This window comes from Myotis nattereri (genome assembly GCF_964212035.1).
Source record: "Myotis nattereri genome assembly, chromosome: 4".
NCBI lineage: Eukaryota > Metazoa > Chordata > Mammalia > Chiroptera > Vespertilionidae > Myotis > Myotis nattereri.
Genome location: NC_138079.1, coordinates 6,097,598 through 6,122,385, shown reverse-complemented (window position 1 = coordinate 6,122,385; position 24,788 = coordinate 6,097,598). Strand labels below are relative to the sequence as shown.

Sequence of the window (24,788 nt, the reverse complement as noted above, 5' to 3'; positions counted from 1 at the left end):
ATATAACCAGGTTATTTATTGTGAGAGAAAATTACTCTCTAGGTATTTATTTAGAAAGTAAACATTTTTTAACAATACCGTATGGCACATTTCTGTGGCTATTACATTCTTTTATCTAAAATATCACTTCATCTTTATTTCTATTTTTGTATTGTAAGATAGTAAGATTATATTTCCCTGTAAGTTAACTTGCAATTATTCAATAGGTAACCAAATGTAGGTTATTCATGACCAAGTTAATCTTTTTCTCTTCAACTATATACATGTTAACTAGTTCACTGCTTATTTATAAAGGTTAGAAATAAAAGAAAGAATATATATCCTAAATCAATCCATTTTGTAGATAACTAATATTCTGCGAAAAATTAAGAGGAAGTGATAAATGGAACCAGAAGCTAATATTATCTGGGATTTCCCCCTGACTAGTAGAAATTACTTTATTATACATAAATAGGTGCTAAAGAAATAATGGAACAAGTAGTAGATTAACTAAAGGCTTTACATTCTAGTCAAATCAAAGGCAGTGTTTATTATAATCTATGTAATCTAATAATTTTATGCCATTTTAAATCATCGCATTCTGACCCATCCACATGGTAAAATTATATAACAGGTAATTTTGATATTCTACTAAAAACTATCAATATAAAAGGGCAAACTAACCTCCATGAGGATCTAATCTGTAAACAGGATCATACTGAGGATAAAGTGTATTCTGCAAATGAAATTTAGTGTACTGTATAACTCTTTCAATTACATCCTCAATATATACAGCTTTTGGCATATTAGGGGATGTCATTATGTTGATAGTTGTAAGACAGGCATCTGCTGATTTTGTAACTCTCTCCATAATCAGGTCTCTCCATAACCTTTCTTCTTCTTCAGTATCATTATTCTATAAAACAGCAGATTGTTATTGAAATAGAAATAAACACATTTATACCTTAAAATGTCAAAAAATAAATTATGATATATTTTATTTTAATGGGTGGAAAACAATGGTAAGAGTTTTGATCTGTGTATATTCTTTAAAGGACATTAGGAATGAAGTAAAAATCCTGATATTGCTTTGTTTCAACATAATATATACTGTTTCCTAATTTCACCACTAGATGACACTCCAATGACAAAGTTATAGTAATCTTCACCCATGCACTTTATAAAGATTTTAGCTAAAGACTATAATTACATATATATAAATAAGTTTGTGTTTGGGGTGTAAACATTATGATAGTGAAAAAACTTTATAAATTCTGCTGCTGTGAGAACAAAGCAAAAATTAACAGTAACAAAAGGTAGAGCCTTATTTAAAAGTGGTAAAATGTTACTGACTCAATCATTTCTAATATCTGTTTTTCAACAACACTGTAATTTTGAAATTGAGATTAAAAGCAATGAGTATGCATTTAACACAATTTATTTTCTAAAATGGATAATTCAACAACTGACTGAAGACCACATTTTAATTTACATATCAGCAGCCTCCATTACAATTGTGAAGGGGTGGCTTTTAATCTTACAACGTAAAAACCCTCTACCGTATCCTTAGTTATGAAATATCAATTTTATATTCAAGAAATACTTTTATATGCATGCTATTCAAAGTTTATACATTGGAAAAGGAACAACTAAAAGCATATTATATGTAAAGCAGAGAGGGGTTTTCTAATTACTAATGCCTAAAAATTTGATTACTTTTTTCTAACTCTTCAGCTTTCTTTCATTTTACTGCTTACATACCTACTTAAAAATAAGATAAAGTAACTTTTCTTTGACATTAAAATTGCTGTTTGGAAGAATCAGTTAAGCAGGCTCATCATTGATACTAAGGTTTTCAGGAATGAAAATAATTTCATTAAGACTGAATCAGCTAGCTCTCCAGAACTCTAGATTCTTGATGATATTATAACTTCTTGCTAAAGTATTTTAAATAAAACTTATAGACCAAAGTTGGAGTATACTGCCATTATAGGTTTCTCTAAACCTTTTGTTTCTATGATTCAAAAACTAATTTAGAGAGGGCATTGGAAAAATATGGATATATTTAATAAGCCATTGAAATACCACCTGAGGGTATAATCCTACATTTTTAATTTCATGTACATCAGATCCTGTGGCTTCTGAAAACATCAAGAACATTTCCTTCATGAGATAAAATTGAGTGCATGTATGATACATAGTATGTATTTACATCTAATAATGGAAATATGCATATCAAAAGTGTTAAGAGGAGCTATTGATGGATGGGAATATGAACCTTCTGTGCTTTTTATGTCTTGGAAAAATTTTAAAATAAATATACTATTTTTAAAATCAAACTTTTAAAGAATATTCATTAATTCAAAACCTTCCCCAATTCTTATTTTTTATATCAAACACCTATAAACATCACTATTTCTATTCATTAATGAAAGGGACATCAAGATCAATTTGAGTGCACATATGATTTTGAGTATCTGCTACAATGCCAGGAAAGCAGATCTCAGGCAATGGACTTGCACTCATAAATCATTATACCATGCTGCTACTGCTTTTGAGATAAACGTCCTAAAATGTAATAACAGTTCCAATTAACATTTATTGAGAATTTACAATGTATCAGACACTGTTGAGCACTTTACATGAATTGACTTATTTAATCCTTTCAACAACCATTTGAGCTAGGTATAAATATGGCATATAAGAATTGATGTTTTAGGATACATTAAAAAATCAGCATAAGATTTCTAACTATTTTTTCCAAAGAAGGTCAAGAAAAAGAAGTACTACCTACAACCATTTCATAAATGGAAGGACGTTTTAAACACAGTCATACACTTACACAAGAAAGAGCATAATGGGAGATTAAAGAACAGTCCTTTAAATTAAATGAATTTACACCTTTCATTATTATTCTTATTTTATGTCAAAGCTGTGAGTTGACAATATGTAAAAAAGAACTTTGAATTGCTAAAAGTGCAACTCTAACAGCCATGTTAATGAATGTAACTAGTAAATGGTGGTAACAAGCTCAAATTAATGAAATTTGGAATTTTTCCTATAAATCAATGTTCCTATGGAAAAAATTAATCTTAACAATCGTAAAATTAACTTGGCTCTTAATATGGCTCTTAAACTTACATGATTTAACAAAGTGGAAAGCTTTGACCCATCTTGAATATTCTTCTCCAAGATATTTAGGACTTTCACAGTTTTTTCAGTGGAAAGCTAAAATCGCAACATAAACTCTTTTATCCATCACTGGTAAAGTTACAAATTATTCAAAAAATATTCTATACAATTATCCCCTTTAGACTATGGAGTATATAACATTACCACCCTCTTGAAGAACAGAAAAGAAAACTTTCCAACTTAGATCCTCTACTCGTCTGAATTATGTAGAGCATTACTTGTTTTTGAAAGACAGAAGAATTATGTAGAGAATTACTTGTTTTTGAAAGACAGAAAAGCTTCTATCTTTTGAAAGATAGAAGGGCACATGCATGCTTCTAACTCAGCTCTTACTATATAGCTAGTCAAGACTAAGTTTGCTCTGATGCTGGGCCTCTGCTTTTGTGCCAGTGACACTGAACATGCATGTCAAAAACACACAAGATTTCTGATGATAACATGGCTTTCATACTATAATGTTATTCAGAGTTCTTAAAATCCAAGATAATATTTTCAATAACAGGAGCATAAAATTATAAATAAGTTACAAATGTAAAATAACATTGCTTTATTTAGTAAAAATCTTTATTATTTTTACTATACCCTATTTCATTTGTTACAAAGATTCTATTAAAAAAAAAAATTAGTAGTCAATTTAGAGATTCTGCCAGGAAGCAACTGTTATATTCTTTTGATTGAATAGGTCTTTTAGCCTCCTAGCATCAGCTAGAACTCTTAACCAAATCATTCAGAATAGTCGAATGGGAGGATCAATAGAATAACTGACTCAGGTATATTTGCATTATTCTTTCTGGAGTATTGCTTTAGATATTTCACAACAGCTTCAACTACTGAGACTTCTGGTAAACCTTTGATGTTTTGAAAATACTCAGCAAATTCACCTTTGAAATAGTTAGAATATTAGCTACATGTACTAGTAATTGTGGAATTTATGAATTAAAACCTAAGACTGGCATTGGCACTTTAGAAAACTGATGCCATATTCCTATGTATAAAATAAATCAATATATCCTCACTGCACACAGCAATATCAATGTAAATAGCACATTAATTCCTAGTTAGCTATGGGATCTCTCTCTATTTTATTTTGTTAATCCTCACTCGAGGATATTTTTTCATTGATTCTTAGAAAAAGTGGAAGGGAAGGGGAGTGATAAGAGAGAGAAACATCAATGTGAGAGAGACCCAACAATTGGTTGCCTTTTGCACACGCCCCAACTGGGGCTGAAGATTGAGCCTGCAACCCAGGTATGTGCCTCTGACCAGAATCGAACCCAGGACCCTTCTGCAGTCTGTGGGCAGATGCTCTATCCACAGAGCCAAATCAGCTAGAGCTTGTCTCTCTCTTTAAAAATCAAACTCATGGGAACCCTCTGCACTAATGGCAGGAATGTAAATTGGTATAGCCACTATGGAAAACAACAGTGTTCCTCAATATATTAAAAACAGAACATGTGATCTAGCAATTATATATCTGAAGGAAGACACTAATTCAAAAAGATATCTGCACCTTCATGTTCATGGCAGCATTATTTATAGTAGCCAAGACATGGAAGCAACCAAAGTGTCCAATAATGAATGAATGAAGAAAATGTAGCATGTATGTACAATCGAATATTATTCAGTCATAAAAAAGAAGAAAATGTTGCCATTTGTGACAATTTGGATGGATCTTGAGGGCATTATGCTAAGAGAAACAAGTCAGACAGAGAAAGACAAATATTGTATGATCTCATTTATACATGGAACCTAAAAAGCAACAACAACTGAAGTCACAGATACGGAGAACAGACTGATGGTTGTCAGAAGTGGGGCGGTGAACAAAATGGGTGAAGGTGGTCAAGAGGTACTAATTTTCAGTTGCAAGATAAAAAATAAGTTCTGGGAATGTAATGTATAGTATGGTGACTCTAGTTAATAACACTGTACTGTACAGCTGACCCCTGAATATCATAAGTATTAGGGGCACCTATCCGCAGCACAGTCCAAATATGCGTATAACTTTTGACTACCCCAAAACTTAACTACAGTCAGGCCTTCACATCTGTAAATTTAACAAACTGGTTGAAAACAGTATTTCTGATCCAAGGTTGGGAATGTAAAAATACCATTTTTGATCCAAGGATATGAAACCCGAAGATACCAAGGGCTGACTGTATTTACTGAAAAAAATCTGTTTAAAAGTGGACCCATGCAGTTCAAACTAGTGTTGTTCAATATCAACTGTATATATGAAAGTTGCTAAGGAGAATTTAAAGTTCTCATCACAAGGAAAAAACAACTGTATCTATGTATGATGATGGATGGTAACTGGATTTATGTTGTGATCATTTTGCAATATATACAAAAATCATGTATATCTGAAACTAACAGAATGTTAAATATCAATTATAACTCAATAAAAACATCAAATGTATGGTACTTATTTTTTGGAATATAGGCAACAAATGAATAAAAAGTGGCATTTTTTTTATTCCATAAAAAAATGAATAGCCGAAACCGGTTTGGCTCAGTGGATAGAGCGTCGGCCTGCGGACTGAAGGGTCCCGGGCTCGATTCCGGTCAGGGGCATGTGCCTGGGTTGCGGGCGCATCCCCGGTGGGGGATGTGCGGGAGGCGGCTGGTCGATGTTTCTGACTCTCTATCTCTCTCCCTTCCTCTCTGTAAAAAATCGATAAAATATATTTTTAAAAAAATGAATAAAAAATGGAGAGCCTGATTAGGAGAGAGGATTTACTTAGAATTTATGTTTGCACAGCAATCATGCAGTAGTTTAGGGGGTAAATGGTGGCTCATGAAGATTACAGGAAGCAATTCCTGGATGCTGTCATTGTTGTTTAAGTTATTATCATTGAAAAAAATATCCTGCTATTCCATTAGACTACTGAGCAACAAAGAGCTCCTAGGAAAGACAAATCACAGAAATTATTTTAAGGCCTAAAGCAATGACCCTATGGAACATAGCTTTACTCTTTCACCACTGTATATGATTAAAGCAAATATCAAAGGAAAATTTAGTGTATTTCTTCATTTAAATAATCCAAATTTTTGAGACAATGAAAAAATTAAAAAGTGAAGAAGTCCAGGCTAATGCCTCTTTCAATGCAATGATTTTCTTTAGAATATCTGTAGAATAGTTCTTGGATTCAAGTTGTTTTTTAAAGAAAAATTTCAGTTAGACTTTCAGAAAAGCAACCATGAATTTTCTTTGCATTATTATTTACTTTATGTAAACTATGCAATTTACATTGAACACTTTAATTTCAAACATCAAATATTAACTAAATTCATAAATTTTTGCTTTAGTGAGATACCTTATCCATTATACCCATTGCTTTAATTTTAGCAGATTCACTGCCAAGTTCATTAAGCTGATGTTTTCCTAAGAGTAGTTCCTGAGGAATTTCATCATCATCACCTGAAAAACCAAACCGAACAAATACAGCTTAGGTAAGAGAAATAGCTCAAAATAGTAAGCCTAACTTTTAAATAAAATTTCTGAACACCAAACACTTATAAAACAACAACCTAAGACAGGGGTGGGCAAACTTTTTGACTCGAGGGCCACAATGGGTTCTCAAACTGGACCAGAGGGCCGGAACAAAAGCATGGATGGAGTGTTTGTGTGAACTAATATAAATTCAAAGTAAACATCATTACATAAAAGGGTACGGTCTTTTTTTTTTTTAGTTTTATTCATTTCAAACGGGCCGGATCAGGCCCACGGGCCGTAGTTTGCCCACGGCTGACCTAAGAGATCTCTGTAAACCTCAAGCAAACCCTGAATGAAAGAGGATAGTGATTAAAATTAGAGTTATAAGATGGGAAGAGGAGATAAGTTATCTTTACTACTTTGGATATACCCTCAACCAAGCTTTCTGCCCTAATAGGTTAACCTGCACAGACCACATCAACAGTCTCCCATGCCCTCTGGCTTCTGTTTAGGTTCAGCCAGTGGGGTGCCCAGTCAAAAGATCAAAGAGAAGGAGAGTGAGTGAGGTCAGGGTATTTGTATCCACGACTCCTTCCTTGCAAGGTCTCAAGCTGCCCATGTACTGACCAAAAGGTTACCATTTTTTGAAGGCAGCTCACTGTACAATTTCTTTTCCCCTACTGAGTAAGCTTTGGTTAATTCTCTTTACCCATTATTTCTCTGGGTGTAGACAGTAACAGTTCCATGACTGTAAACCCTGGATTCTGGAAATATTCTGCCTCCACTTTTGTAATTAGTCTCTTTGAAAATAATTCCTTCTCAAATTTATCCTCATTTGAGAGTGCCCTATCTGTTGGGATCTTAAATGATATGGAAGACAAAGGTTTCTCAACATGGAATTGGAAAGTTTTAAAAATGAAGAACTGATACTCTCAACAACAGGGAGACATATTAATAAAACTCAGGCAAGTAACTCTCACAAAACAAATACTTTCGAAGTAGAGGGTAATATACCTTTCATGGCATTTTCAAATAGATAAACACTGTAAGCAGTATTTTATAGAAATTTAACAGTTTTATATAGTTATGATCTTTACATATTATTGTAAAACTAGAGGCCCAGTGAACGAATTTGTGCACTGATGGGATCCAGCTGGCCTGCCCCAACAGGGGCCATTGAGGGCAGGCTGGCTGGGGCGAGGGGCCGTGGGTGGTTTGCCCCGCTTGGGGGCGGGATCGCAGGTGTTCCAGTCGTTCCACCGTTTGGTCAATTTGCATATTACCCTTTTATTATATAGGATATATAGGATGATTACATTATTCTATTGTATTCTAACTGGTTTACTATTCTATTTTCTATATTAGACTACGTATTACATCAGGTCATTGAATAACATCATTTTAACATTTTTTTATAACATTAATAAGAAAAAACAATTGATTGCCAGCTGTGTCCACTGTCTGTGTGGAGTTTGCATGGTCGCGCCGTATCTAAATGGGTTTTCTCTGGGTACAAGTTTCCTCCCACCTCCCCGGGATGTGCATGGTAGGTTAACTGGCGTGCCTAAATTGTCCTGGTCTGAGTGCTGGGGAATGTATGAGTGCACCAGGAATGGCATCCTGTCCAGGTGTGGTCCCACCTTGGGCCCTGAGCTGCTGGGATAGGCTCTAGCCACCCACAACCCCAACCTGGAATAAATGAGTTAGAAAACAATCATCTTGCTTTTTATTAATCTTTCTTAAATGTATGTGTAGCTCACATTTATTTCAATGTTCAAAACAAAAGTGTTTTGGGTCTTTATTTAGAAACTTGGTGATGTTTTTGTGACTAGAATTCTGCCACAGGATTTTAACTCTTTCTCTATCAATTAGCCTATGATAAAACTGGCTTCATTATACACTGTTTCACTTGAAGTCACAGTTTCCAAGAACCTACTGAGGACATTAAGTGAGGAGTTACGGTAGTTAAAGCCAAGGGCTGGGACATTTATCTTTACTTCTCTAAAACTAAACATACTATTGACAAACAGTAAGTATTCAATAAATATTAGCTTTTAGGATAAATGATTAGAGGGATTGGTTCCTTTTTTTGCATCTTTGCTCATATTAGCTTCCCTCCTTCTGTAGGGCCTATTCAAGTCTCATCTGCATAGACTTCCTTAATAACTCTAACTTGTGGTAGCTGCACTCTCAGGATACTTAAAACATATTAATAATTAATTTAATACTTGATTTTTATACTAAAGTTTTCAGTTTCTTGATATAATAGACTAGAGTTGACAACTAGATTTTAAGTTTCTTGAAAGCACAGATCATGCGTTTATATCCATTAAAGTGACTGACAGAAAACTAGATACATAGGTAAATAAATATATTTCAATTTGATTGTATATTTAGAGATAAAAAAATATACTTTAAAATTATTTTACCAAATGCAGTAAAATCCATATCTTCTAAATTATCCAAAATATTTTCTATTGAGGCTGTGAATCTCTTAAAAGTTGAAGAATCCATCATTTCTGTAACACAGGAATAGAAAAAGCTTATTATGTTCACATTCCAATTAGAAAATGGAAGAATATGAATTGAAGAATATGAATGAAAACAAATGAACTAAAATGTTACCTTCAGGTGTTAGTTTTGGTTCATAAGCTTTCCTCTTCTTCTGTTTTTCTTTTTTCTTCATTTTTCTAGCAACTAAAATGAACAAAAAGAAATACTGAAATGCAGGAATGACAACTTAAAATATTTCTATTTGTGTTTCTATTTTCTTCCATTAATCAAATATTTAAACAATAATCACTGTCAATCCAAACTAAATTATATACTTTTGTCTTGATTAAAAATTAGGAGTTGTTAATTAAGTCATAGAAATATCAAATATTCTTCAAAGATAAAGCCCTAAATTTAAATTGGCTTATGTAAGAAATCTGTTGACGCTGATGAATTACCCTCACTAAGGCTGGGAGGAGGAGAATAATCTTCCATGTCAGTATCAGATGGACTTCGGTTTCGATAACGACCACCACCTGAACTCCTTCTTCCTTCATGAGAGTGGCCACTTCTCCTATGATCCCCAGAGCTTCTTCTGTCACGCTCTTCATATTCCCAAGCTTTATCATCATCTTTTTTATGTCGTTTCCTAGAGGCTAGAAGCAAATCCCCATGACAAATAATTTACCTCATTTAAAAAGACTATTTAAATTTGTACTTTACAAATGAACCACATTGGGGGTAGGGGGGAATCTACATTGTATGGGACTATGAAATTCTGAGTCATTTTGTTTAACTAGAAATATAAATTAGGGTATAGAAATGATTAACACTTATTTTAGCATTACCTATTTAGAGAAAGATTTTTACATAAACTCAGTTTGCTAATAAATATAGATATGAACATTGTGAGAAACCACACTGCTCATTTCAAAGAAGTATTCAAGTGTCAGTAAAGACAATATCTAAACTTTAGGATTAATTAAAGCGTGTAAAACAATCTTTATCTAGGATTTGGATGAAACACAGAAACACCTTAAAGCATTTAAATTTTTAATGGGGAGCATGGTTTGGAGGAAAAGCAAACTTTTGAGAAAGTGTTACAGAATATGGGTAACTGTGTATACAATCAGTTAACAGCCAAGTTAGGCCCACAACTTAGCTATAAAAATTCAATAGACTTTGGTAACCTAACATCACAAGCCTATAGAGATAGAATAAACGTGTATAGTTGTACATACTCATATACAATGAATTCAGTTCTCCAGCAATACACTTGCTTAAGCCCAAGAAGAAAGCTTTTAAGCTTATGCACACTACCTAAGCATATTTATGTATGCTAGTTTGAATCCTTTTCCCACCCTTCCAGAAGTTTGAGCATTCTGCTAAAATCACCAGTACTGAGAGAAGCTGTTAGGCAGAACTGGCAAACGGATTTTATCAGACATTTCATCTCTGATCAACTGGGAATAGCTGGCTAGAGCATTATGTTGAGAATAATTCTGAGCTCTGAGACAGCATCATATTTCAGTAAGAAAGACTGATTCAGAGGCAAGGTGGGGTGGGAAGAGATTAACCAAAGAACTTACATGCATATATGCATAACCCATGGACACAGATAATAGTGTGGTGAAGGCCTGGGGCAGGGGGTGGAGTGGAATGGAAAGGGTCAATGGAGGAAAACAGGGTACATCTGTACTACTTTTAACAATAAAGATAAATTTTAAAAAGGTAGAAAAAAAACCTGATTAGAAGTATCTGTTCACTGACTGCTGAAGGGCAGTATAAGTGACAAATATTTATCATACCTGCTCTAGGGTATAGCACCACCAAGTTAAAACCAAGATACAGAACTAATGTGTTCTACTTGGGATCATACACTGGCTATTGTAGTAAACATTTGTTGATAGAATCTTCTAGTCTGTTGATCTAAATTTGACACCCCTGCTTTCTTGTAACTGGCTTCTATGCTGGCTCCCTATCTACGATCAATACTCAAATAGTACTTAAGACAAAACTCTTGAGTTCTCTACCTGTACCTGTGTCCTTGTGTGAATTATCAATGTCTATATCCTGGCTAATTGTACCATTACATGCCACCCCAGCTATTTCTAATCAAGAATCTAATTTTGTTTTTGGTTCTGGACCATTCTGTCCAATCTGCTGACAGTATGACAGAAAAAGATAATTTTGTTTCCTCTTCTTTGTGGTCATAGGCTTGACAGAGCAAGACAGTTCATAAAAAGGACAAATGTAAGTGGATATACTTAAGCCTTCAATGATTTTCTTCATGATTAGGTATAAATTTGACTATAAATTATGTAAAAAAGAGGTAGGATTTCCGCCTCTTTTATGACTAAGGTACACCCCAGTACATTCTTTTAGTGAGGGGATGCTTTATATATCAATATAGTTAGGTGTGTGTGTGGGTCAGAGAACAGGTCTTTTATGGATACCGTTCACTAAATGTTTTTTCAACAAGTTCTTGAAATATCTACCAAATCTAAGGAATGACAACTAACTAGTAATATATTTATATATGACCTCAAATATGACCTACTCAGCCTTTTTAAATTTTAATTTCATAAGAAATCTATTTCAAGCTCAATTCTATTAAGAAAATGCTTGAAAAAAATCTTATAGTTGTTAGCAAGTACACACACTATACTGTATTGGTAGTAATTTTCAGGCACTGGAAAACTTGTTAAAATTCACTAAACTTTAGGCTGTTTGGATGAAAACGAAATGGAAATTAGAAAAAAAAAACTTCTATGATATAATATGTGTTGCAATAGGCTATCAGGATCCCAATTCATTATGACTAGCCTGTTCTTTCTCTGTTTCTCTCATTACTCTGGAAGCGGGGAGGTGCTTAATAGAGGGTGGGGCAAAAGTAGATCTATAATTATGAGTATGCAAAACAAGAGTTTATTCTTGTATTATCTGTTAATTACTATATTATTTTCTATATAAACAACTGCAAACCTACTTTTGCCCCACCCTGTAGAGAGGTACATAAAATATGACTTGGGAGTTTTCTACCCTCCCTTTCACTTTTCATCTTTTCTCTCTTTAGCTTCTTATATTTCCCCTCCTCCTACCCCAGACCTTATATTTGTGCTGTGACTTCCAAATCTGTGTGACCTAACTTTTAAAATTCTTCCCCCTTTGCTTTAAATAAACTATTTCCTAAACTATTCTAGTTTTAGATTTTGGGGAAACCAATTTGATTGAATTGCAATAAAACTTTGTTTCTAAAATTCTCTAAGTAGCATAAGTTTGCTACTTATGTTCATACTACATCTGTATTTTGTATTGCACTATATTTTCATTATAATGTTTTTCTTGTGGTATAATGACAATTGGGTTGTTTGTCAACTGTCAATTAAAATCCTTTTATCAAAAAGTAAAATAAGATAAAATCCTTTTATCACTCACATCAGTGGCCCCAGAGTTGACTTTTATATATTAGTTGTACAGAAATAAACCAAGAAAAACAGGAATCTGCTCTAAGATCTCTTGAAAATCCCAGAGAAATTAAAGATCAGTTTCTCTAATTAATATTAGTTTTCAATATACTTGGACATAAATATAATGGGATCCAGGGCTTTAAGATGAAACTATGTGCTCCCCTAAGATGAGACAATAGCTCTCATAATAGAAACAAGGAAAAGAATAATGGATACATTGATAACAAACATGAGACATGTGTGGCTCACTCCCCTATTTTACACTTTGTGGGCACTTCTGATTATGCTGTCCTTTCTACTTAACTGTGAGGTAGCTTTAGAATTCTCATCAGCTTAATAATACAGGAAGCCACTCTCAATTAATGGGAGTTGACGTGCTATTTGAAATCAATCTGCAATAAGAACTTTTTTTTTAGCTATTCTCTTTAGGAATGACTGATGTATTAGGGGAGAGAGGAAGAATGAGGAGAGGCATGTACATAAAGGGTAGTGAGTTTCTGAGTCACTAGGTCTCCTTTCTCTTCTCTCTTCCCAGAGCATATGCTCCCAAATGATCAAAATGTGTGATTATAATAAAAATTAACTTTAGCCACTGAAATGTAAGGCATGTAAATACATCTCATGATAATACAAATGATAACAATTATACATATAATTAAATATGTCAGATGAACTTTGCTATATATTTTATTTCAATTTTAAAACCTTGTTCAGATTTGTTCAGTATTCATAATCTACTGCTCATAGCTCAAGAGCTCACAATTTTAAGACGATCAGAGTAAATGAACATTGATTAAAAACTTTGGAGGAGGTGAAGGACTTCCATCAGCAATACACATTTAAAAATAGCAGCATGCATCTGTCCTTCCTGCCCTTGCTTGTCACACCTCAATCTATGGACACTAGGTGAAAAAGGCAGAACACACTGGTGGTCTTCCCACTTCTTTTGGTCATAATGACTAAGTCAGTTGGCACACAAGTGAAGATCTCCCACAGTCTCTTTCCACTGAATGCCGTTTAAGTCAAACAAGGTTGCTGACCCCTCTTGGCTAGGCTCAATTCTCTTGCTCCAGAAGAAGGAAGATAGGGATAAAAGAGAAGAACTTTTTCAGTGGACCAGTAGGAAGACAGGCGAGGTATAGCAAGTCTAGTGCAAAGACAGGTGATCACAGTGTTGTAGAGAGGTAGCTGTGTAGTGAAGAAGCCAGCTCTGGAAAACAGTGAAACAAGGGAGGAATTCCAGGACACAGCTGGGCAAAAAGGAGAAGCCAGGTCCAAACCACACAGATAATCGGTAATGTGGCTAATCCATTCGTAATTTAGTGATAGTATGGTTTTAAATATTTTTTCACCAGGCTATCTCCTACGTGTCCTTTAAGACTCAACTCAAGTGTCACCTCTTCCAGGAAGTGTATCCTGAACCCCCAGTATGATTTCTGATGCCAATCCAATGTGTTCCCACAGCACCCTGGATTTACTATTATCACTGTACTACAACTGTTTACACCTCCCCCCTCCCCATTAGAATGAAAGCTCTTCAAAGACGGGCTACATCTTATCTGTATTTTTTTATTCTTAGTGCTTAGCATATACCATAGTAGGAGCTCAATAAATGTTTGCTAAGTGCACATAGACACATACGTGTTATCTGACCACTAATTATAGACCACTAAAATTTTTTTTCTTGGTGCCAACTGATCTCATCTTTCACATATATTTTAAGTAAAAAGAAAAGATCCTGCTATATTAAGAATTAAAATCACTATGCTCTTGCTAACCCAAAAAATTATAAATGAGACAAACACATCAATCTGCTTTTTAATTCTTAAGTAATAATAGTTATGTGATACTTACATTCAAAAGTTCCATCACTATCATTATCTTCATCTGAACTGATTTCAGCATATTTTGGTTTTTCATTAACTGTGCTACGCTTGCGTTTATTCATTTTCACACGTTCACAAAGTGGCATGGTGGATTCAATTTCTGCCAGGAGTTCAGGGGGTAATTCTTTTAACACTGATTGATCTATACTACCTATTAATGAAAGTTAAGAAAAAGAGGTCAATCTGAAGATAAAAGAGAAATTTTAACTAAATTACCACAATGAAAATAAAATATAAGCATTTACAAAAGTTTTCTAAGTCACTTTTGTACCTTAATAAAACCCATTTATATTTAAAACTAATCTTAATCCTAAACTGATAATGTAGTGTTTATACATTATTTCATTATATAACAACTTTAAAAACATGATAATAATAAATAGCTACATCATTAATTTTTGATATAATGCCCTCTGAAAAAGCTTTCTGAAACTAGAGATCCACTGGCATTATCAAGTATATTTGGTGGCTATATATGGTGGCTAGGACAAGAGTTTTATATGCTTTTATCTATCAATATCTATTTGAGAGGCATGATAATACCTTTAGTATTATGGAGAATTTCCTCAAACAGAAAATACAACATATGCATTTAATTGAAAATAATAGAAACATGAAAGATAGGAACCTAAATGTCTAGAACTGAAAATAATTCAAGTCTATTATGAAATAAGTTCATATTTTCCTATGAAAGAATAAAGGCAGGGTAAATATCAATGTAATCCAATAAAAGCTATTAACATAATACTACCTAATCATACACATACATACACAAACACACAAACAGTTGTTAGGAAGAAATTAATTATCATCCTGTTGAAAGCTAAAAAAATAAAAGTAAAAGCAAAATCTATTTTTGAGGACATGTTCTTAATGATTATTAAAGATGACAATTTTAACTTTACTTACCCATGTAAATCTTGAAATGCAAGTATAAAAATGATGTCTTGCCTGCTAAATTTTAGTGACTGGGAGCAAAGAGTACCATATTGGTTTATAGCGGGGAATATTAGTAATCATATAATCAATATTAATATGGTAACATTCAAATGACAATAGTGCTTATGTAAAGAATGAAAACAAATCATGACAAAAATAAATGGGTATTGATTAAAATAAGTTTAAAGCCTCAAGAATATACAATACTAATAATTTAAGAATATAAAACAAATTATTATTTTAAATGGAATCATTTTTTTAAAAAATCCTCACTCGAGGATATTTCTTCCATTAATTTGTAGAGAGAATGAGAGGGAGGGAGGGGTGGGGAGAGGGGAGGAGAGAGAAAAACAATGACCGGTTGCCTCCCGCACCCACCCCAACTGGGACTAGGGATCGAACCTGCAACCAAGATATGCCTTTGACTGGGAATCAAACTTGAGACCCTTCAGTCTACAAGCTGACGCTCTAACCAGCCAGGGCTACAAGATTATTAAAATCAGAAGGCATCATAAGAGTTAAGAAGTCCCAAAGTCACTGATTTGATAACAAAGAGTTTTGTTTTGTTCTGAAATGGGAAAACACTCCTGAGATTAAAATAAACCACTTCAGTTAATGAACTCTTTGGAACTAAAGCTTCAGATAATGGAAACCAGTCATGTTCAGAAATAAACCAAGAAAACTCACATAAACCTCAATTTTATAAGCCATAATAAACATCTTAGGCAGGCATACTGTAGTTCAGTCATAACTCTTTCAATAACCTACCCATATTACAGAGGAGCAGCATCAAATAAATCTTTAACTCAGGACCAAAAAAATATTCAGCAGTGCAGGTTATCAATCTGACGCTCTTGTGACCCCTGAGTTAACATGGTTTGAAGACACATATTTTTTGGTGTTAACGGTCCCTAAATGCAAGCCAACTTCCTTATTTGAAGCCACTGAAGGAAGAGCATCCAAGGAGTATAATCTGCTGATGACACAGCCCTGAAAAGGGGGAGGATTTATGTGACAGAAACAAAAGGAGGCTGCATTCAACGATGGCAGGACAGTGAATGCTCCTTCCACAGAGAATCGAAGGTTGTCTATCCTGATGGCAGAACTCAGGGTGCAGAGGAACATGGTGCACTGCAGATCAAAATCCACACTGAATGTAGGAACATGGAAGATTGGTACTAAGAGTGCTGAGGTCACAAAACACTGATCTCAGAGGAAGAACTGTGACATGTATATTTTCGCAATTATTTGGAAAAAGCAACAGCAAATTAGGAGAAAGGAGATATCACTTTCTGGTACTAAGGCTTCTTGGTGGAGTAAAAATGAAGGAGCCGAAATTCATATATTTTACAACAGATGTTAACTGGGTGATAAAAAAGGGATATGTTTATAATTGAGGAGATGGGGGTCTTAATTAAAAAAAAAAAAGAGGATCGGGTAGATTAACATCTTCTGGAAGAAAAGGATCAGCAAATACATAATTTACTTTATTTTGATGGTTTAGGACAGTGGTTCTCAACCTTCCTAATGCTGCCACCCTTTAATACAGTTCCTCATGTTGTGGTGACCCCCAACCATAAAATTATTTTCGTTGCTACTTCATAACTGTAATTTTGCTACTGTTATGAATTGTAATGCAAATATCTGATATGCAGGATGTATTTTCATTGTTACAAATTGAACATAATTAAAGCATAGTGATGAATCACAAAAACAATATGTAATTATATATGTGTTTTCTGATGGTCTTAGGCGACCCCTGTGAAAGGGTCGTTCGACCCCCAAAGGGGTCGCTACCCACAGGTTGAGAACCTCCGGTTTAGGATAAATGGAAGTGATGAATAATGAGGTAATTTAATATAAAGTTGCCTTACTTTTGGTAAAGAGGCAGAAACCCCAGGTACTGGCTAGAAGCCAAATAAAAATTTTTTTAAAAAAGGAAGAGTAGCAGTTATTCATCTGTGGCAAGGGAAGGGTGATCAAGGTCAAATAAATTTTCAGTTATTCTCTTTTTGATGCACTCTGAGAAATACTCCTGTAATAAATGCAAAGAATCACTATATAATCACTACATACTGTTATAACCTAAGAACTGGCAAGTTTCCTTTTTAATTTTAGCCAGCAATTTTCAAGTTGTGGGTTTTGACCCCTTAGTAACTTGTGAAATCAGTTTGTGAGTCTTGACCAATAGTTGTGCTTACAACAAAAGTGAGAATGCCAGTGTTTTAGTTGAAGGGTAGGTAATATGTTTGTATGTGTGTTATTAGATCACGACATGCATTTTATTTCTTAGGTCACAATAAAATATTTTGGAATTTTTTAAGTTTTATGGTTGCCACTTCTCTCAAAGTAGGAGAATCAATTCATATAGAAAAAGCTCATCTAGGTTAATCTAACCCAGTAATGCGTGGACTAAGCCTAATGTTCTTTTAAGCTATAAGTTCAATGAAAGATAAATAATAATTTGAGTAATATACTCAAAATTAATCAAACTGATTTTACTTATTATTAAGTTGACAGAATACTTTGTATAGATAGCTTAATTATCAATGGCTATAATTCTGATACAAAAGCTGCCAATGTTAGCTCTGAAGCCCTGAAAAACCTTGGATTACTCAGAAATTACTCTTTAATTTCTAATGTAAATCTTTCTAAAAAGCCGTTAACCACTTTTTTTTTTTTTTAAACAAGACAACTTCTTGATTCATGATTACTGTTAAAAAGCTCAAGTTTTCCATGATGCTTTATACTAAAATACCTTTAGGAGTTAACTGCTATGCATAAAACTGCGACAATATGAAATGATTTAGGCTTTGCTTCTGAGTTCTACTTTTAATTTGCTGAAATGAATACACCCATACTTTGCTAACAGCGTAGACCAAGCATGTCAAACTCAAAGGCTAACACGGGCCAAATAAACAAGGTTTAGGTTTATGTGGGCCCAAAAAAACAAAAGCTTTAATTTTCATAGAAACGTAGGTTTATTTCAATAGAAACATGCAGAATACAAAAGGCTGAAATAAATGAGTGATCGTTAACATAAAATAATAGAACATTTTAATAAAAAGTAATATTTTTTCTTGAACATTAACTTACCAGACACTGAATAACTGCACAAATAAGCGTAACGCAAACAAACCTATTTTACTTGTTCTCCGAAAGAGAAATATTTCCTGTTGCGCACAACAAACAAGTTAGTCCAAGACTAATGACGTGGCAATCGGCTGCTAAAATATCCACTGCTAGTATTAGTGGAGAGAAATGGTGCGCCTGCGCATAAGGCGCGTAGGTGCGTAAAGGAAATGAATGCAACACGATTATTGAATCAGTCATTAGCGAACGTTGTAGTTTGTTATTAATAATTATGTAAAACAGGATATTGTAAAAATTAAGTCACAAAATTTTTTTAAAAATGTTTTTTACATACTGCTATATTGGCTGGGCCACAAAAATAATCGTGCAAGGCTGCAAGTTTGACATGCTTAGTGTAGACAAAATAACACACAGCAAATGGTGTTCAAACCCTTTAATCTCATTGATGCTATTCGTGGAAATTTCTCCACAGGACATTTGGAGAAATTACAGTAATGCTAAAATACAATGTACATTTGGAGGTATTACAGAATACCAAAAAAACTCTATGAAGGAAGCTGTTTAGATCAGTTTTACCGACTGTAACATCAAAATGTCCAACAACTGGGGAACAGAGTAAGAGAGTACATGACATTAAGGATAATTATAAACTAAGTTGATAAAGAGATAGTAAATGTAAAGAAAACAGAATGCAAAATGATAGGTATACCATGTTACATCTATGTATTTGTAATAGGAGTTAAAAGAAATGTAAATGCTATCCTAACTTAAATGATGAATTTTCCTGTCCTAGCTAGTTTGGCTCAATGGATAGAGCCTAGGCCTATGGAGTGAAGGGTCCTGGTTTCGATTGTGGTCAAGGGAACATGCCTAGGTTGCGGACTCGATCCCCAGTAGCGGGTGAGCAGGAGGCAGCTGATCCATGATTCTCTCTCATCGTTGATGTTTCCTATCCTTCCCTTCCTCTCTGAAATCAACAAAAATGTTTAAAAAAAGGGATGAATTTTCCTAAAGAAATACAAGATAAATTTTAGAAAAACAAGAAAAAGGTCAATGATTATGTTTGAGGGATTAGTGGGTTTTCAACAGAGATGAGGTAGAATGATGTGGAAGGAGTGGAGGACGCAGGACTGGAGCAAAGAATTAGGAGCTGGTAGCCAGGAAGAATACTAAGTTTGGGGCAGTTTGAGTAGTCTGCTCTGGACAGAACAAGGCATTTAATAGGGAGAAGAATAGGTAAGCTGGAAAATTAGGTAAAGCTTCATATATTAGTCTTTTTGAGGAGTGACAGAATCAGAATGTGCTTTAGAAATGTTACTTTAACAATAATATGAGATGGGTTGGAAGGGGGCAACATTAGAAGGAAAACCTTCTGATGTGAAAGTTACAGGAGAACAGTTTTATGAATTTAACTGTTTCTGAAAAGTTCTAATGTCACTATTAAGTACTAACCATACCAAACTTTAGGAAGAAATATATTTTAGAGGCAATGTAAGTCTGTTATGTATTTATATTTAATATATTTGTTATATGTTAATAACTAATATATAGCCCTACTACATGTAAGTAAGTATGCACAAATATTAAATATCCTGCTAAAGTATTATATTTGGCTAATTTCATACTTCATTGATAAATACTAGATAAGAATGAGAAAAATAAGATTAGATTTGGCTTTTTATATGCACATACTTAATGGAGCCCTAGCAGGTTTGGTTCAGTGGCTAGAGCAGTGGTTCTCAACCTTCTGGCCCTTTAAATACAGTTCCTCATGTTGTGACCCAACCATAAAATTATTTTCGTTGCTACTTCATAACTGTAATGTTGCTACTGTTATGAATAGTAATGTAAATATCTGATATGCAGGATGGTTTTAGGCAACCCCTGTGAAAGGGTCCTTTGACCGCCAAAGGGGTAGCGACCCCCAGGTTGAGAACCGCTGGGTTAGCGTATTGGCACGTGGACTGAAGGGTCCTGGTTTCGATTCTGGTCAAGGCCACATATATTGGTTGCAGGCTCTATCTCAGCTCTGGTCACGGTACATGGGGAAGGCAACCGATTGACGACTGACTGGTCACTCTCACATTGATGTTTCTCTGTCTCTCCCCCTCTCTTTCCACTCTAAAAGTCAATGGAAAAATATCCTGGGTGAGGATTAACAACAACAACAATAACAACAACAAAAGGTTACTTAATGGAAGTAGGAAATGCAAATTTTAGATCTTATTTGCTTCACAATAAACAATCTAATTATATCAACCTATATAAAACTTTGACTTTATATCTATATCAGGCTCAGCAAACCACAGCCTGTGGGTCAAATTTGCCCCACAACTTGTCTTTGTACACAAAGTTTTATTAGAACACAGTGACAAGTATTTACACATTGTTTATGTTTGCTTTTGTAACTACAATGTCAGAGACAAGTGGCCCATAAAGCCTAAAATATTTGGGCCTTTACAGAAAAATCTTGCCGACTCTCAATCTATATCATGTCATAATTTATTCAAAATGAAACAGAGTGCCACCCACCTATATATATAACTATATAGCCTACATATGTATATTCTGTACAGTTCAGGTCACTGCAAATTGGTTTATTTAATGAAGACAAAATACCAAGGTGTTGCTTTATAACAAGTGAAAAAACACCATTACAAATGAAGCAGGCAAAAGAAAAGATATTAAGAAATACCTGGTTTTAAGTACCACAGTTTTGATATTAACATAGCACTTTCATCAATGTACAGCTAGCAACTCACTATAAGAAAGAACTATAAAAAGAAACATGCTTTTTAGGAAGTCTATTATGTAAATGATAATTTTCTACTTAACAGAGAAAGCAGGGATCAAATGATCCTTTCCTTGACAAATATACACAGTGAGAAAAAAATAAAGGTAGAAACACAACCTAATTTTATACTTCAAGGAATTAAAAAAAAAAAACTAAGCCCAAAGTTAGTAGAAGTAAGGAAATAATAAAGATCAGAGCATAAATAAATGAAATAGAATAAAAAAAGAAAAGAAAAGAATAATGAACTAATTTGTTTTTTAAAAAAGATAAAATAAAATAGAAAGGTGAAAGGTCTGTACACTGAACACTATAAGACACTGATGAAAGAATCTGAAGACACAAATAGATACTTCATACTCATGAACTGAAAGTATTGTTAAAATGTCCATACTACCCAATTTATAGATTCCATTCTATCCCAATAAAAGTTCAAGGCATTTTTTTTCACAGAAATAAACAAAAAAATCCTAAGATTTGTATAGAATCACAAAATGGCCAAAGCAATCTTGAGGAAGGGAGGGGGAACAAAGCTGGGAGCATCACACTTGCTGATTTCAAACTATATTACAAAGCTGTAGTTATCAACAGTATGGTACTGACATAAAAGCAGACATATAGACCAGAATAAGCCCAGAATTAGACCCACATATATATGATCAGTTAATTTCCACAAAAGGAGTCAAGAATATTCAGTGGGGAAAGGATAGTCACTTCAATAAATGGTGTTGAAGAACTGGACAGCCATATGTAAAAGAATAAAACTGAATCACTATTTTACACCACAAACAAAAATCAACTCAAAGTAGATTAAAGACTTCAAAGTATGACCTGAAACCATAAAACTCCTAAAAGAAAACATGGGCAGTAAGATACTCGACAATGATTTTTTGGATTTGACACCAAAAACAAAGACAACAAAAACATTCAGGGAAATGCAAATCAAAACCGTGAGATAGCACCTCACACTATTATAATCTACACTAATAAAAGAGAAAATACAAATTGGTGTCACTCTGCTACGCCCACCAGCCAATCAGAGACTATGCAAATTAACCCAACAAAGATGGTGGTTAATTTGCATACGTAGGCACAGAGCGAAGGCTGAAGGCTCCAGCCGGAGTGAAGAGTGAAGACTGAAGACTGAAGACTCGCTGTGGCCAGACCAAAGGCCCGGGTCCCGGGTGCCGGAGGAAACCAGTGCCGGCAGGCAGGGGAATGAAGGCCTACTGCACGAATCTCTTCGTGCAACAGGCCTCTAGTGGCTATTATAAAAAAGACAGTAAATAACAAATGTTTGCGAGGATGTGGAAAAAATGGAACCTCAGTGCATGGTTTGTGGGAATGTAAACTGGTGCAGCCACTATAGAAAGTGGTATAAAAGTTCCACAGAAAAAACAAAAACAAAGTAAAACTACCATATGATCAAGTAATTCCACTTCTGAGTATATATCTGAAGAAAACAAAATCACTAAAGAGATACCTGCACTCCCATGGTCATTGCACCAAGGCTCAGTGGTTGACCTATGAACCAGGAGGTCACGATTTGAGTCCTGGTCAGGGCACATGCCTAGGTTGTGGGCTTGATCCCTAGTGTGCAGAGTGCAGGAGGCAGCCAATCAATGATTCTCTCGCATCATTGATATTTCTATTTCTCCCTTCCTCTCCGAAATCAATAAAAATATATTAAACAAAAAAGTTAAGAAAACAAATCTTAAAAATTATTGTCATAAGAAAAAATATAGCTACTGAACATTAACTAATCTTATTTGGTAATCATTTCACAATACACACATATACCAAAAATTATTTTATACACTTTAATAAATGTTACATGTTAATTATATCTCAATAAAACTGAAAATAAATGGTGACAGCAGCAGCTTCAAATATATAATAAATATAATGTATATATACACAAAACTAATTTTCAAAAATTATTTTATTAAAATTCAATTAAAATTGGATGACTATTTTTTTATATTAAAAGAAATGGACAGATTTTAGCTCTTACTATAAGATTGATTTTGGTCCTTATACACTGTATGAAGTAGGAAGAAAACTGGTTTCTCCATTTTAAAAGTTAATGAACCAAGGCTTTTAAAAGGTTATGATTTGTCCAAGGGTCTGATTCTAGTGCTCTTTGTACTATAATTTATATTGGGCTTAATGAAGAATTTTCAAAAGTTAGTACAATAGAAGTCAGAGAATGCTAAATTTTATGGTTGGTGGAGGGTATCTATTTGACAACTGATCTCTAAACAACACAGGTTTGAATTGTGTGGGTCCACATGTATGCAATTTTTTTTTCAATGACCAGTGCAATCAATTGACCCACACAGTTCAAACTCGTGTTTTTCAAGGGTTAACTCTGTGATTGGGAATCCACATACTGGAGAGAAGACTATAGTTACATGCCAATTTTAGACTGCATGGGAGTTGGTACTCCAAATCCCCAGTTTGTTCTAAGGTCAAATGCATATTATATCATAATATATCATATACTGTTATGTTATATATACTGCATATTGTATATTATATACCATTACTCTAACACACTGAATTCTCTTATTCTAGAAAGAGCTTTAAAATAATGAATACCTACTTGATATTACACTATACCACAATATATTATACTATACATATATACCAGGATATATTATGCTATATAATATTAACTTGTTACTATAGTAGTATACTAATAGCATACGAGGTTATACTATACTATACAGGCAGTCGGATTACATCAGACTTGCTGTACCTTGTTTCATGGTTACGTTGCCATCTCCCATTTACAGTATTTATATTAAAAAAAAAGTACCATCATTTTGACGTATGTACATATGTGCTTTGTGTTTTTTATTTACTTACCACAAGTAAAGGTCAGGAATTGTTAACTTTCTTTTAATTTTGTTTTGCTGTTTCACTTCATTACTGCTGTGTATGTGCTCCATGTGAGTAATGTAGGTGCTTACACTGGGTGGCCAGATTATTATGACCACCTGACGTTTGTAGGCAACTTAGCTATAATTTCGTGAAGTTGCTAGAGGGCCAGACCATTATAAATAGGGAAGCAGGTTCTTTACCACGACAGTAGAAGTGATTTTTTTCTGAAGATATGGGTAAAAAACGTGATTTAACAGCCTTTGAACGTGGGATATATATATAGTTTGTAGGTGGGTTCCAACTTACGGCGAATATCACATTACGTCGCGCCGTAGGAACGGATCTCCGACGTAACCCGAGGACCTCTGGACTGGACTGTACTATACTATATATAATATCAAGTAGGGATTTATTATTATAATATCTGTATGAGGGTCTTGTAGGGTAGGGTTTTCATAACTTTTTTTTGAAAAGGGAATTCAGTATGTTAGAGTAATGACCAGTTCTTCATAAATAGGTTCGCTCAGAATTATTTGCTATCTCCTCACCCCTCAATCATGTATATTTCAACAGATTTATAGAACCTATGTCCTCAGGCTGGCTTGAGATATGGAATGAAAAGGAGA

General features: G+C 34.1%; 1 protein-coding gene across 1 annotated transcript in view; it reads right to left on the bottom strand.

Annotated features, from left to right (window-relative positions):
- Positions 1 to 24,788, bottom strand: part of NIPBL (NIPBL cohesin loading factor) — a 185,189-nt gene that overhangs the window by 55,457 nt on the left and 104,944 nt on the right. Inside the window, exons 12-18 of the mRNA XM_081089955.1 lie at positions 14,422 to 14,604; positions 9,556 to 9,753; positions 9,230 to 9,301; positions 9,034 to 9,123; positions 6,486 to 6,589; positions 3,121 to 3,207; positions 664 to 895 (exon numbers count right to left, since the gene is read on the bottom strand). Of these exons, the coding sequence (XP_080946081.1) occupies positions 664 to 895; positions 3,121 to 3,207; positions 6,486 to 6,589; positions 9,034 to 9,123; positions 9,230 to 9,301; positions 9,556 to 9,753; positions 14,422 to 14,604 (966 nt within the window). The remainder of the gene's footprint in view (positions 1 to 663; positions 896 to 3,120; positions 3,208 to 6,485; positions 6,590 to 9,033; positions 9,124 to 9,229; positions 9,302 to 9,555; positions 9,754 to 14,421; positions 14,605 to 24,788) is intronic.